This window comes from Notolepis coatsorum (genome assembly GCF_963971535.1).
Source record: "Notolepis coatsorum genome assembly, chromosome: 8".
Classification (NCBI taxonomy): Eukaryota; Metazoa; Chordata; class Actinopteri; order Aulopiformes; family Paralepididae; genus Notolepis; species Notolepis coatsorum.
Window position 1 is genome coordinate 135,445,043 of NC_140172.1, and position 15,147 is coordinate 135,460,189.

Below are 15,147 nucleotides of genomic sequence, written 5' to 3' on the forward strand. Positions count from 1 at the left end.
GCCAGATTGGAATTCGTAGATTCGATTTTTTTCCGCGAGGTATTTTTCGATCTGTTCGTATACTATTTTTTCCATGACTTTCGAGATGGATGTAAGGATAGAAACAGGGCGGTAGTTACCCGGGTCTAATTTGCTGCCCTTTTTGTGCAGGGGTGTTACTCTCGCAATTTTGAAGTCCTTGGGGACGTGTCCCTGTTTTATGGAGAGGTTTATTATGTGTGTGATGACTGGGGTGATGGCTGCTGCTGAGTCTCTGAGGAATTTGGAGGGGATGTTGTCATGGCCAGTGGCCTTGTTTGGTTGGAGGGCGCTCAGTTTTTTGAGTACCTCATCTGTAGTTACTATTTCCAGTTTGAAGTCGTCTTTGTGGACGCCTAGGTTCATGTAGTATGCTACTATGTGATCTACCCCATACTGCCCTGAGTGGGAGGGTAGTTTGTTTACCAGTGTTGTGGCTATGTTTGTGAAGAAAGTGTTTAAGTAATTGGCTACATCCAGCTTGTCTGTGATGAGCGTGTTGTCCGTCTTTATGTTTATGTTTGAGAACCTGGTTTTGAGTTTTTTACTGCAGCCTAGTTGATTGTTGAGTAATTTCCAAAGTTCACGTGGTTTATTTTTGTTTTCCTCGGTTTTGTCATTGATGAAATTTTTTTTGCAGTTTTGATCATGGAGTTTACGTCATTTCTTAGTCTGTTTCTTTCTAGTTTGAGTTCAGTCACGTGGTCTTGGAGTTCACTGCTCGTGCTTTTGGTAAGCTTTGACTGACTTTTACGAAACTCAGAGCATTTTTTGTCTCTGGCTTTCATAGCGGTCAGTATTTCAGTGTGCATCCATGGCTCTCAGCGCGATTTTTTACCCTGGTGGTTCTTAGGGGGGCCATTTTGTTTAGTATTGATGAAAATTTGGTTTTGAAGCCAAGCCAAGTTTCTTCAACCAGTGTACCATTGAGTTCATCTGACCAGTCCTGACTCTCCAGTTCAAGGTTAAAGGCCTCGCTAGAGTAGGTTTTGAGGTCTCTAGATGTGACTGTTTTGTGACAGCCAGCCTTTAGTTTTAGCTTTTTGCGGGTACAGAATATCATGTAATGATCACTTAACCCGCATGCTATAACCCCTTTACTGGAGATCTTGGACTTGTCAGAGGTCAGTATGAGGTCAATGGTAGTCTGAGTTGATTCACATATCCTTGTGGGTTGGGTGATTAGTTGGCTGAGGCCGTGCAGATCACAAAACCTATTGAAGGATTTGAAGACGGGTGCATTTTTTTGTTGCATATCCGTGTTCCAATCCCCAATAAGAATTTTTTCCGCATCCTCAGCTCCAGCTAAGCACACATCCAGAGTATCATAAAAACCAGTCTGTTCTGGTGGTCTATAGATTGTGCCTATTAGTACTGATTTTGCCCTTTCAAATAAGATTTCAATCCATACAGTTTCAATCTCGTCATGGTTAAGGTCAGTGTGTTTGATAGAGATCTAAATGGCTAAACTGTTATTCATTCTTGCTAACCAAATACTATTTTTTTCGCACACATATTTATATTCATGCTGTGTGACACATTTTTTCCAAAGTGTATTCATCTCAAAATGACGTCTGTTGGCCGATTAATACAAACAGTTATTTTCTTTTTTTCAAAGGAGAGGAACCAGGAAGACAGAGAGGGAGACAGAGTAGGGGAGACACAGGAGAGAAGGCTCTTTATTGAGACAGTAGGAAGGCTGAGAGGGAGACAGAGGAGAGACACAGGAGAAGGTTCTTTATTGAGACAGTAGGAAGGCTGAGAGGGAGACAGAGTAGGGGAGACACAGGAGAAGGTTCTTTATTGAGACAGTAGGAAGGCTGAGAGGGAGACAGAGTAGGGGAGACACAGGAGAAGGTTCTTTATTGAGACAGTAGGAAGGCTGAGAGGGAGACAGAGTAGAGGAGACACAGGAGAGAAAGTTCTTTATTGAGACAGTAGGAAGGCTGAGAGGGAGACACAGGAGAGAAGGTTCTTTATTGAGACAGTAGGAAGGCTGAGAGGGAGACAGAGTAGAGGAGACACAAGAGAGAAGGTTCTTTATTGAGACAGTAGGAAGGCTGAGAGGGAGACAGAGTAGAGGAGACACAAGAGAGAAGGTTCTTTATTGAGACAGTAGGAAGGCTGAGAGGGAGACAGAGTAGAGAAGGTTCTTTATTGAAACAGTAGGAAGGCTGAGAGGGAGACAGAGTAGAGGAGACACTGGAGAGAAGGTTCTTTATTGAGACAGTAGGAAGGCTGAGAGGGAGACAGAGTAGAGAAGGTTCTTTATTGAAACAGTAGGAAGGCTGAGAGGGAGACAGAGTAGAGGAGACACTGGAGAGAAGGTTCTTTATTGAGACAGTAGGAAGGCCGAGAGGGAGACAGAGTAGAGAAGGTTCTTTATTGAGACAGTACGAAGGCTGAGAGGGAGACAGAGTAGGAGAGACACAGGAGAGAAGGTTCTTTATTGAGATAGTAGGAAGGCTGAGAGGGAGACAGAGTAGGAGAGACACAGGAGAGAAGGTTCTTTATTGAGACAGTAGGAAGGCTGAGAGGGAGACAGAGTAGAGAAGGTTCTTTATTGAGACAGTAGGAAGGCAGAGAGGGAGACAGAGTAGAGAAGGTTCTTTATTGAGACAGTATAGGAAGGCTGAGAGGAAGACAGGAGACACAGGTCTGGTGAGGGTAGACCAGCAGAGGTACCTACTGTATATCTGGTCCCAGAGGCAGTGGTCTTTTGATAATTCCTAAAATAAATTATGTTTTAATCTTCTCTGTCTTCTTCTTCACTTACAACACCTTCATGCATCCAAACAAAAAAGCTCGCAAATATTGGAGTAATTGTGGTTTCTTCTTGTTCTTGAATAATAATCTGAGCTATAGTACTTCATAGTTTCATAGTACTTATTTAGCTGGTTTAGAATATCAGGCACATCATATGTATTGAAAGTAAAATGTAAAACTATAGCTCCCTTGTTGCTTGTGCGCGAAAGGCCTTTTGCTCCATTCAGTATGACTTTAACATTGTCTTCTCTTCCAAAAAGGATAGGGATGAAACCAATGCTCCCCTACAGGCCAATTGCGTACACACAATTGTTAAGGGGATGCAGACCAGAGAAAGACGTTTGTCTTGTTTACACCAGGGTCCCCCATTTTCAATTCATAGTGAAAAAGCTAAACAGGTTGCTTCTCTCATGACCCTTGAGGGTTCTTCCTTCTTTTTCTGCATTTAAAAGTATGATCTACGACCACTGTGTGTCGACTTGTAACTGTCTTAGCTGAGTTTTTATTGTTTATTCTTATTTATTGTGCCTATATTTATGAAATTGCTGATAAACCGTGTCTTGTTTTGTAAGCTTGTCGTTGCTGTAAATGAGGGTAACCTCGTTGTCTCACGAGTTGAAATAAAGGTTTGAAATTAAATTAAATATACACCCCAATCAAACAGGCTTCATCCCTGGTCATGCAGATGACCACACACACATGCGAGATGGGCGACACAGAGGAACACACACACACACTGAGTTGCAGATGAAATGTCTCTCTGCACTTTTCCCCATCCGTCATCCTTCCCCTCAAGGGCAGCCGGGAGCAAACTCCAGACAGAAAGGCCCGGGAGATACCCCAGCTGGGTACTTGGCAACGCGGCAACCTGGCGACAGTGTTAACCACTACACCACCGTTTTCAATGTATGCCAGCTACTTAACCTGTTCACCTATTGGGCGAAAGTGGCTCGGGAGGTAGTGCAGTCGTCTGGTAATCCGGAGGTTTCTGGTTCAATAACTGCTCCTCCCGGGCAGCGTGTCGAAGTGTCCTTGAGCAAGACACTTAACCCTTAATTGCTCCCAATGAGCAGGTTGGCACCTTGCATGGTTGCCTCCGCTGTCTGTGTGTGAATGTGTGAGTGAATGGGTAAAATGTGAGGAACAAATTGTAAAGCGCTTTGGATAAAAGCTGTTATATAAATGCCCCATTTACACATCATGATGCTAAAAACATTCATTTGACCATGATTTCCCTAGGTGCTGAAAAGGCATTTCAAGGAAATTTATTTCATTGATTGAAACGCCATATACCTCCCTGGACCCTACAGTCAGCAGTCTTATGACAGGTCTGGCCTGTTCCCATTACAAGACCAGCTAGGGGGTGCTGTCTCTCACCAATGTTTTCTGATCACACGCTGCAGCTGTTGGCCATGTGTACAAGACACAAGAGAACATGCAGCCAGAGCATATATTTAGCATTTTTAGATTATATATATTAGATTAGATTAAATTTTAGATTATATATTGTGACTATATTTATTTTTACTTTTACTTCCTCATCTTTTAAACTCTTATCTGGACGTCTTCACTTCCTCATCTTTTAAACTCCATTAAGCAATTTGGAAAACTCTGAGGCGACTCTATTCATTGGGGGGATAAGTGTATTTATGCCTCTTACTGATGCTGTTCTTAAGAATCTGCTGTAAAACCTAATTCAATCAAATTACCTGGAACTGCAAAGCAAAAACACAGTTGCCATTGTCTAGGATATAGCTCTGCTATAAAAGGTGAATACAAATACATACAAATGCTAGTTAGCATTTGACCTCCTGCCCATTGTAAAAAAAAAACATAGAAAGAGGTGGGAGTGCTTTCAGCTACTACGCCCGACACTTGGAACACTCTCCACAGGTCATTAGGACAGCAGACTCGGTTGTAAAAACAGCTCCAAAAGCTTTTAAATGAATTATTATCTTTATTTTATTGTCTTTATTCCTATTATCTTTACCTACATATTTTATTGTCGTTTTCATAATTTAATTTGTTATTTTTTAATGTCTTATTTTTCTGTTATAAAATGTATTCCCTTATTGTTTACTGTCTAATTTAGCTATTATTATTATTATTATTATTATTATTATTATTATTATTATTATTATTATTATTATTATTATTATTATTATTATTATTATTATACTTTTTTATTATCCTTTTGTTTAGTTTTTTGTGTAAAGCACTGTAAAGCTGCAATCCGTATGAATGGTGCTATATAAATAAAGTTATCATTATTATTAATGTGGCACCGGGTGGTGATACCTGCTGAGAGAGCAGAGAGGGGTGTAGTTTGGTGGCATTAGCGTTAGCTCGGTGCGTCTCGGTAGTCTCGAGGTAAAGGCAGAGCCAGGGGGTGTAGTTGGTGACGTTAGCGTTAGCTCGGTGCGTCTCGGGGTAAAGGCAGAGAGGGAGTGTAGTTTGGTGATGTTAGTGTTAGCTCGGTGCGTCTCGGTAGTCTCGAGGTAAAGGCAGAGAGGGGGTGTAGTTTGGTGACGTTAGCGTTAGCTCGGTGCGTCTCGGTAGTCTCGAGCTAAAGGCAGAGAGGGGGTGTAGTTTGGTGACGTTAGCGTTAGCTCGGTGCGTCTCGGGGTAAAGGCAGAGAGGGGGTGTAGTTTGGTGACGTTAGTGTTAGCTCGGTGCGTCTCGGTAGTCTCCAGGTAAAGGCAGAGAGGGGGTGTAGTTTGGTGACGTTAGCGTTAGCTCGCTGCGTCTCGAGGTAAAGGCAGAGGGGGTGTAGTTTGGTGACGCTAGCATTAGCTCGGTGCGTCTCGGTAGTCTCCAGGTAAAGGCAGAGAGGGGGTGTAGTTTGGTGACGTTAGCGTTAGCTCGGTGCGTCTTGTTAGTCTCGAGGTAAAGGCAGAGAGGGGGTGTAGTTTGGTGACATTAGCGTTAGCTCGGTGCGTCTCGAGGTAAAGACAGAGAGGGGTGTAGTTTGGTGACGTTAGTGTTAGCTCGGTGCGTCTCGGTAGTCTCCAGGTAAAGGCAGAGATGGGGTGTAGTTTGGTGATGTTAGTGTTAGCTCTGTGCGTCTCGGTAGTCTCCCGGTAAAGGCAAAGAGGGGATGTAGTTTGGTGACGTTAGCGTTAGCTCGGTGCGTCTCGAGGTATAGGCAGAGAGGGGGTGTAGTTTGGTGACGTTAGCGTTAGCTCGGTGCGTCTCGAGGTAAATGCACTTCTAGTGCAGGTGCCTCAGGCTCATTCCCCAGCAGGGGAACTCAAAAAGTAAAAAAAATAAAAAAGTACGTAATACTATATTACTTATGGCTATAACATAACATACAATAATGTAACATCTTTCCTGTGATTGATTAGTACTTTTACATATTGTAAGTGAGATCAGCCGACTTATTGTCATTAAGATACCTTGAGGTCAAAGGTCAAGGGACCATGCCAATTCTTCACGTCAAAATGTTGCTTACATTTGGGCAATATTTATCCCCTTTAGCAGTAAGCTAGCATGATATGATTGCTATCGATGAATTCGTCAAGGTCTCTAGTTTAATATACCGGGTGGTATATCACTCTAGCTTTAAAACTGAGCTACAGCCTCTGCAAGACAGAAGAGACGGTGGTGGGTCACATTCACGTCAAAGCTAGTAAAGTAAAAAATTACTTTGAAATGTCTTTATGGCAACTGATAGATCTCACTGCACTCACTGCTAGTCTATGTCCCAAACTAGAATATACTCAAGTAAAAGTCGGGGAAACACCAAAAAAAATTTGAAATAAAAGCACTGGCATTTAAAAGTACTCTTCGGACTTCTGCCCTTATTGAGTGTTGACGTGAAGAGCTAACATTTAAAAGTACTCTTTCGGACCTCTGCCCTTATTAAGTGTTGACGTGAAGAGCTAACATTTAAAAGTACTCTTTCGGACCTCTGCCCTTATTGAGTGTTGACGTGAAGAGCTAACATTTAAATGTACTCTTTCGGACCTCTGCCTTTATTGAGTGTTGATGAGTGCTAACAAGGAAAGACACATTTGCATGATTAATAAGTTACATGTTTTATACATACACACATACAGAAGGGGAGTTTGGAAGTTGCTTGGCACATTCTCATGCTTGCTCCACCCCCTACAATCTAAGCAACTATACAGAACACAGTAAAAACAGGTCTTCTTACGACGCTCCAGCCTGGAACACATGAGCAGGCAGAAAACCTTTCTCTTTCATCTTTTTTCTTCTCTTTTCATCAACCAGCCACAGTGACTAATAATGGACTCCGCATTCCAACCAGCTAAATTCAATTCCTCAGCAGCCAATGTGGTTTTCAAACACGAAGACGCTTTGTCTTCCTACCAAAGTGGACGGATGGACCGACCAGCCGCGGCCGGCGGTTCCGTTCTGGCCCTGATCACGAGGGTCCACCGCGGACACCGTCGGTCAGACCGCCGGAACGGCACGTGACCACGGTCACACACCTGCCTGCATAATCGTCCTGCAAGAGCGGGCAAACTACACCACCACCCGACTCGCAAAAGTAACACGGAAAACCATTCAACTGTACATATTATCTTCACATAATTGATAAAGTTTCGATTCCATAATTTAATCTGAATATACTGTATCTTAATATGCTGGTACCAGGTATTCACAGTGACTCTAAAATTAAATTACAAGAGGAATTTTTTTCTTTTCTTTTTTTCTCCCTAAAGAGTGTATACAACAAACAAGAGCATTTTGAGAGAGTCCAGTAACGGTGATGAGTCCGGTAACGGGGATGAGTGACGATTTGTTGGCAATCCCCTTTTATTTTTCCTACCCCGCCCCCTTTCGTTTTGCGCGCGTGCGAGAGCGGTACGAGTCAGGTCCGTTGAGGGGGTTTCGGGCGGGAGAGCAGCTGCCTGGGGGGGGGGGGGGGGGGGGGGGGGGGGGGGGGCGTTCGTTGGCACCGGAGAGAGCGAGAGCGCAGCGCGCGAGGAGGGGTCTGTCTCTCCTGCGGTCGCGCGGTGAGGATACGTTATTGGCGCCGTCAGCAGCAAACGTGGAGGTAAAGGTACGAGTGACGGATGAGATCAAATCCACTTTCACATCTCAAGCAAAGACAGGACCCGGACAGGCTCATAAAGAGAGGACCCGGGACAGGCTCATAAAGACAGGACCCGGGACAGGCTCATAAAGACAGGACCCGGGGCAGGCTCATAAAGACAGGACCCGGGGCAGGCTCATAAAGACAGGACCCGGGGCAGGCTCATAAAGACAGGACCCGGGGCAGGCTCATAAAGACAGGACCCGGGGCAGGCTCATAAAGACAGGACCCGGGGCAGGCTCATAAAGAGAGGACCCGGGACAGGCTCACAAAGACAGGACCCGGGACAGGCTCACAAAGACAGGACCCGGGGCAGGCTCATAAAAGCACATAACCCTCTTCCAGTGCTGATTATACCACCCCCCCCCCCCCCCCCCCCCCCCCAAAAAAAGTGCAAGAAGGAGAACACAAAAATACACAAAACAAAATGCACCAACTGGGACGGAATGTTTCCGACCGGCACCAGCGACGGTCCTGATAACCACAGCCGCACTAAACAGACACCCGAAATAGTCAGTGTATAGACATTTTGCCGAAACACAAAAGCATATTTAAATATACTAATATACTATATTAAATATACTAAAGCTAGACTATAGCCTGATGTGGTTCAGCCCAGCAGGGGGAGCACGTATACAGTGTGGCTGCTACAGTAGATAGGATTTTTTTATTTTTTTATTTTAAATTTTTTTGAGAACAGCTACAGACGTTAGCCACCGTAGAAAGTCCTCGTACTAATGCTCTATTATTATTGCCCCAATCCTGGATTGGAAATACCAGAGTATTTGTTGTCATCTTTTCAGCCGTCGCAAGTACGAGGGATACTCAAGTGGACGTTTTGAGAGACGTGCGTTTGGCGTCAGAGTACAGGAGTAATACCTCCTCAGTTGTACTTTACAATATTCCAGAAACACAGGAGGGGGTGGGGGTGTTGGGGGGGGGCTTCTAAATGGCTACCACTGCACAGACAACCAGCATGGAAGCTGGCAAAGTCCTTCTCTCCCTTCAAAGAGAGGTACATCCCTTTTCCATATCTCCCTTGATACTCTTATTCACACATATTTCCATTTTCAGTCCATTTCTGTCGCTGACAATCCGAATGACGTGTCTAGAAGCCCGGGGGGGGGGGGTGGGGGTCTCTAAAACCCAGTTAAAAATGTCTCTGAATAATAATACTGGGTTTGATGGACCTTCCTCTTGAACAGGAGCGTGGAGGCGGAGTCAGCGTGACAGGAGCGTGGAGGCGGAGTCAGCGTGACAGGAGCGTGGAGGCGGAGTCAGTGTGACAGGAGCGTGGAGGCGAGTCAGCGTGACAGGAGCGTGGAGGCGGAGTCAGCGTCGCTCCATCCTCTGAAGCGGAAGCTGCCTGCGTGCACTAAAGCCCCGAGCAGGCGAGAGAGGAGCTGCTGTTCACATACCTTACAGGTCAAGTATATATATATATATATATTTATATATATATATATACACTTTTGGTCATTTCAGATAGTAACGCCACCAAACATGCTATACAGTGTCTCTCAATCTTAATGGCTACTTTTTTTTAATGCAAGTGCTGTTTGAGCCCCGACTTGTCGAGTATGTGAAGAGGATGCAGCAACACACACACACACGCACGCGCACGCACGCGCACACACACACACACACACACACACACACACACACACACACACACACACACACGCCGTGGCTCTGTGAGAGGGTGGGGTCTGGCTCCTCGTACAGGCAGCCCAGGGCTCAGCACCGAGTGCTCATACTGTTCATGGAAACGATGCAGGAGATATTGGGGTTTGTGTGTGTGTGTGTGTGTGTGTGTGTGTGTCTGTTTCATTTCATGTAATGGCTGTAACTAAGTGGGGAAATGTCTATTGGCCTGCGAATGTATTTGTACACAGTAAAATGCGCTGGTTATGGAATGGAATGCAATTCAAGTGTTTGGCATGTTTATCACGAGTGTGCGTGTGTGTGCGCGCGGCGGGGGGGCGGGGGCTAGCAGGGGCGGGGCTAGCAGGGCGGGGCTAGCAGGGCTTGTTGACGTTACAGAGCAGCTCGGTGACCTTGATGAGCCGCGCCACGGTGCTCTGAGACTCCTCCTGGAGCCGCTGGTTGTTCTGACGCAGACTCTGCACCTCCGCCTGGAGCTGCACCTTGTCCTCCTTCTCCTGGGGGGGGGGGGGGGGGGGGGGGGGGGGGGGAGGGGGGAGGGGGGGAGGGGGGGGACGCGTACAAACGACAACGACGACGACACACAACGACAACAACAAGAAGACATCTCTCAGACCAGGGGCTCCCAAAGTGGGGTCCGACCAGGGACCCCCAGGGGTTCTTGTGGCTCCTCCAGGGGTTCCCGGGCAGAACAGGTCCCCACCTACAGCACAGACAGACATGCACATCGGGACTGAGTCACTGCGGAAGACAAGCCTCCCTCACCCATCTTCCCTTCCTACCCCCCATCCCTCATTCTTAACCCCAACAACAAACCCTCCCCCACCTGTCCCCAAAATGTCATGACACCCCCTATACCTATGGCCCGCCCCCCACCCATTTCAGTTTTGTAGGTATAAAGATGTTGAAAGATGTTGGCGGGGGCTCTGTCTCTTCTCCCGGGTGTCCAAGCTAAACACTGGGTTGAGAGTCAGCCAGTCTAACTCGGACTATTTTGTATTGATAATAATTAATTATAAACCGTATTAACCAGGTCTCGTTTGACTGAGTAAGTTATTGAGCTTCGGCTATTTTCCGCCGCTACCCGATCTGACCGGGGTCCTTCTTTTCAGTCGGCGGGACGTCTTAGCCGCTTATCACACTGTGCGCGGCGTCGCAGTGATAGTGAATCAATTTGAATCTGCGTCGGTACTGAACCGTTAGCTGTGTCACAAGCTAGGTTGATTAAAAGCTTAAGTAAGACTTCCTGTGGAGAAGTTTTGCCTTCAAAGTAAAGGTCTGGAGATTGACACAGATGCATTATGAATTTGATCGAGCAGTATAGCACAATGACATAATCATATCACAACACTCTGGGGAACCTCTATGCCAGCTCTAATACACTGACACAGGATAGCTTACTGTCATGGGCAAAGTAAAGTAAATTCATTCATTACCTTAGCACGCTAGCAGAAAAGCACAACAGTGCTAGAATGGTGTTTCTTTGGCGCTTGTGAGCTTAACCTTGAGCTAGTCAGTGATTCTAGAACAAGTGGAACATTATATGATGAATAACTGACATGATTCTTGAACGAGTGGAACATTATATATGAGAAATTGCTTGTCTTCTTTACCCGTGGCTTTGTGTTGAACTCAAAGCTCAAGTTTAAGTTCACAATTGCAAAGAAACACCATTCTAGCACCGTTGTGCTTTTCTGCTAGCGTGCTAAGGTGATGAATGAATGTTTATGATGTAGCTATGCAAACAGACCCTGGTCTGGCAGTCACATGGGAGTTCCCTAAGACAAAAATGTCATTGCGCGCCTCTTTTTGTTGGGGGGGGGGGGGTCAAGGGACATTCTGGATGAAAGCACTCTGCGACGGAGACCGAACACGCAGGCGGGGCGTCCTACACCGTGTGCTTTCTTCCAGGACTTACCCCCGGAGACCTTTCCCTGATTCCAAATTGCACACGGGCTAAAATGAGGCAACCGTAATGTTTCAGAAAGTGGCTTTATGTAGCGAGCAAGTTAAAGGTGCTGTATGTGGTACAGTATTTTCTTTGTTAAAATAACTGGTCTAGGTGTTAAAATAATAGCTCTACATTCCGACAGCCATCACTGATATAGAGTGTCTGGTCAGTAACATGGGTCTCCCAGTCCCTCCTGCTCTGCAGTAAACAGCCATCACTGATATAGAGTGTCTGGTCAGTAACATGGGTCTCCCAGTCCCTCCACTCTGCAGTAAACAGCCATCACTGATATATAGTGTTTACTGCAGAGTGGAGGGACTGGGAGACCCATGTTACTGACCAGACACTCTATATCAGTGATGGCTGTTTACTGCAGAGCAGAGGGACTGGGAGACCCATGTTACTGACCAGACAATCTATATCAGTGATGGCTGTTTACTGCAGAGTGGAGGGACTGGGAGACCCATGTTACTGACCAGACACTCTATATCAGTGATGGCTGTTTACTGCAGAGCAGAGGGACTGTGAGACCCATGTTACTGACCAGACAATCTATATCAGTGATGGCTGTTTACTGCAGAGTAGAGGGACTGGGAGACCCATGTTACTGACCAGACACTCTATATCAGTGATGGCTGTTTACTGCAGAGTGGAGGGACTGGGAGACCCATGTTACTGACCAGACAATCTATATCAGTGATGGCTGTTTACTGCAGAGCGGAGGGACTGAGAGACTCATGTTACTGACCAGACACTCTATATCAGTGATGGCTGTTTACTGCAGAGTGAAGGGACTGAGAGACCCATGTTACTGACCAGACACTCTATATCAGTGATGGCTGTTTACTGCAGAGTGGAGGGACTGGGAGACCCATGTTACTGACCAGACACTCTATATCAGTGATGGCTGTTTACTGCAGAGCAGAGGGACTGAGAGACCCATGTTACTGACCAGACAATCTATATCAGTGATGGCTGTTTACTGCAGAGTGGAGGGACTGGGAGACCCATGTTACTGACCAGACACTCTACATCAGTGATGGCTGTCTGAATGTAGAGCTATTTAACACTTATTTTAATAAAATATAATACCACTTACAGCACCTTTAAGTAGCTTATCCAAGGTCACAATACCATTCCCTGAATGTGTCTAGAAATACTATTAAACATGAAGCATTTTCTCTCCTCACTGTTTTTGTTATTATTAGCTACTATTATTCTTGCAAATGCTCTTGCATTTAGTTTACTTCTTGTCCTTAGAAAAACGTTGAGATCTAGTAAGATATTGCAGGTACCTGGAGACAGAACGCACATGCTTGTTTCTTTGATGCTGGCATATCTTCATGTAAATGAAGCCTAAATGCTATCAAAATGTGTATGCACTGGCTGTAGGGTATATGTACAGTAGGCTATGTAATGGGCAACTATCAAATGATGTCTGCCTCTGCGTTTGACAGCATTCCCCATAGTGCAATGCAGCACAGTTTCCATTTCAATCAGCTACTAGCAAATACTACAGCCAGGAAATGTTGAAAATATTTAGCATTAGCTAATGTTAGGTTTAATGCTTGATAAGTGGTAACCTTACCATCTTTGAAAGCTAGCATTAGCTGTAACCTTTGGTAGCTAATATTAGTGCTCACGCACTAGCTAACAGTGCAGGACACTTTGCATTGTGGGGGTAGAGGACTGAATGACATCAAACATGGGCACAGACATATTTAATACAACTGCCCATCGAAAGTAATACACTGTATTGAATCCCTACTCATAGTGACTAGTAGTAGACTCATAGTGACTAGTAGTAGACTCATAGTGGCTAATAGTAGACTCATAGTGACTAGTAGTAGACTCATAGTGGCTAGTGGTAGACTCATAGTGACTAGTGGTAGACTCATAGTGGCTAGTGGTAGACTCATAGTGGCTAGTGGTAGACTCATAGTGGCTAGTGGTAGACTCATAGTGGCTAGTGGTAGACTCATAGTGACTAGTGGTAGACTCATAGTGACTAGTAGTAGACTCATAGTGACTAGTGGTAGACTCATAGTGACTAGTGGTAGACTCATAGTGGCTAGTGGTAGACTCATAGTGGCTAGTGGTAGACTCATAGTGGCTAGTGGTAGGCTCATAGTGGCTAGTGGTAGGTTCATAGTGGCTAGTGGTAAACTCATAGTGGCTAGTAGTAGGCTCATAGTGGCTAGTGGTAGGTTCATAGTGACTAGTGGTAGACTCATAGTGGCTAGTGGTAGACTCATAGTGACTAGTAGTAGGTTCATAGTGACTAGTGGTAGACTCATAGTGGCTAGTGGTAGACTCATAGTGGCTAGTGGTAGACTCATAGTGGCTAGTGGTAGACTCATAGTGACTAGTAGTAGACTCATAGTGACTAGTAGTAGACTCATAGTGACTAGTAGTAAACTCATAGTGACTAGTAGGTTCATAGTGACTAGTAGTAGACTCATAGTGGCTAGTAGGTTCATAGTGACTAGTAGTAGACTCATAGTGACTAGTAGGTTCATAGTGACTAGTAGTAGACTCATAGTGGCTAGTAGGTTCATAGTGACTAGTAGTAGACTCATAGTGACTAGTAGTAAACTCATAGTGACTAGTAGGTTCATAGTGACTAGTAGTAGACTCATAGTGGCTAGTAGGTTCATAGTGACTAGTAGTAGACTCATAGTGGCTAGTAGGTTCATAGTGACTAGTAGTAGACTCATAGTGGCTAGTAGGTTCATAGTGACTAGTAGTAGACTCATAGTGGCTATTAGGTTCATAGTGACTAGTAGTAGACTCATAGTGGCTAGTAGGTTCATAGTGACTAGTAGTAGACTCATAGTGGCTAGTAGTAGACTCATAGTGACTAGTAGTAGACTCATAGTGGCTAGTAGTAGACTCATAGTGGCTAGTAGTAGACTCATAGTGACTAGTAGTAGACTCATAGTGGCTAGTAGGTTCATAGTGACTAGTAGTAGACTCATAGTGGCTAGTAGTAGACTCATAGTGACTAGTAGTAGACTCATAGTGGCTAGTAGGTTCATAGTGACTAGTAGTAGACTCATAGTGACCTCAGGGCAGCTCTGGCTGCAATTGTAGCTTACCACCACCGGTATGACTGTGTATGAACGAATAATGGACTCTGTGAAGCGCTCTGGGTCTCATGAAGAGCGCTATATAAATCCAAGTCATTATTATTATTATTATAGTAGTAGACTTATAGTGGCTAGTAGTAGACTCATAGTGGCTAGTGGTAGAGTGACTAGTGGTAGACTCATAGTGGCTAGTAGTAGACTCATAGTGGCTAGTAGTAGACTCATAGTGGCTAGTGGTAGACTCATAGTGGCTAGTGGTAGGCTCATAGTGGCTAGTGGTAGACTCATAGTGGCTAGTCGTAGACTCATAGTGACTAGTAGTAGACTCATAGTGGCTAGTGGTAGGCTCATAGTGGCTAGTGGTAGACTCATAGTGGCTAGTGGTAGACTCATAGTGGCTAGTGGTAGACTCATAGTGACTAGTAGTAGACTCATAGTGGCTAGTGGTAGACTCATAGTGGCTAGTAGACTCATGGTGGCTAGTAGTAGGCTCATTGTGGCTAGTGGTAGACTCATAGTGGCTAGTCGTAGACTCATAGTGACTAGTAATAGACTCATAGTGGCTAGTAGTAGTCTCATAGTGGCTAGTGGTA

The 15,147-nt window shown here is 45.1% G+C and overlaps 1 protein-coding gene across 1 annotated transcript in view; it reads right to left on the bottom strand.

The window, feature by feature from the left end:
- Positions 1-9,867: 9,867 nt before the first annotated feature.
- Positions 9,868-15,147, bottom strand: part of sipa1 (signal-induced proliferation-associated 1) — a gene marked incomplete at both ends in the record, with an annotated part of 72,445 nt that continues 67,165 nt past the window's right edge. Inside the window, one exon of the mRNA XM_084320555.1 lies at positions 9,868-10,011. Coding sequence (XP_084176681.1) covers positions 9,868-10,011 — 144 coding nt within the window. The remainder of the gene's footprint in view (positions 10,012-15,147) is intronic.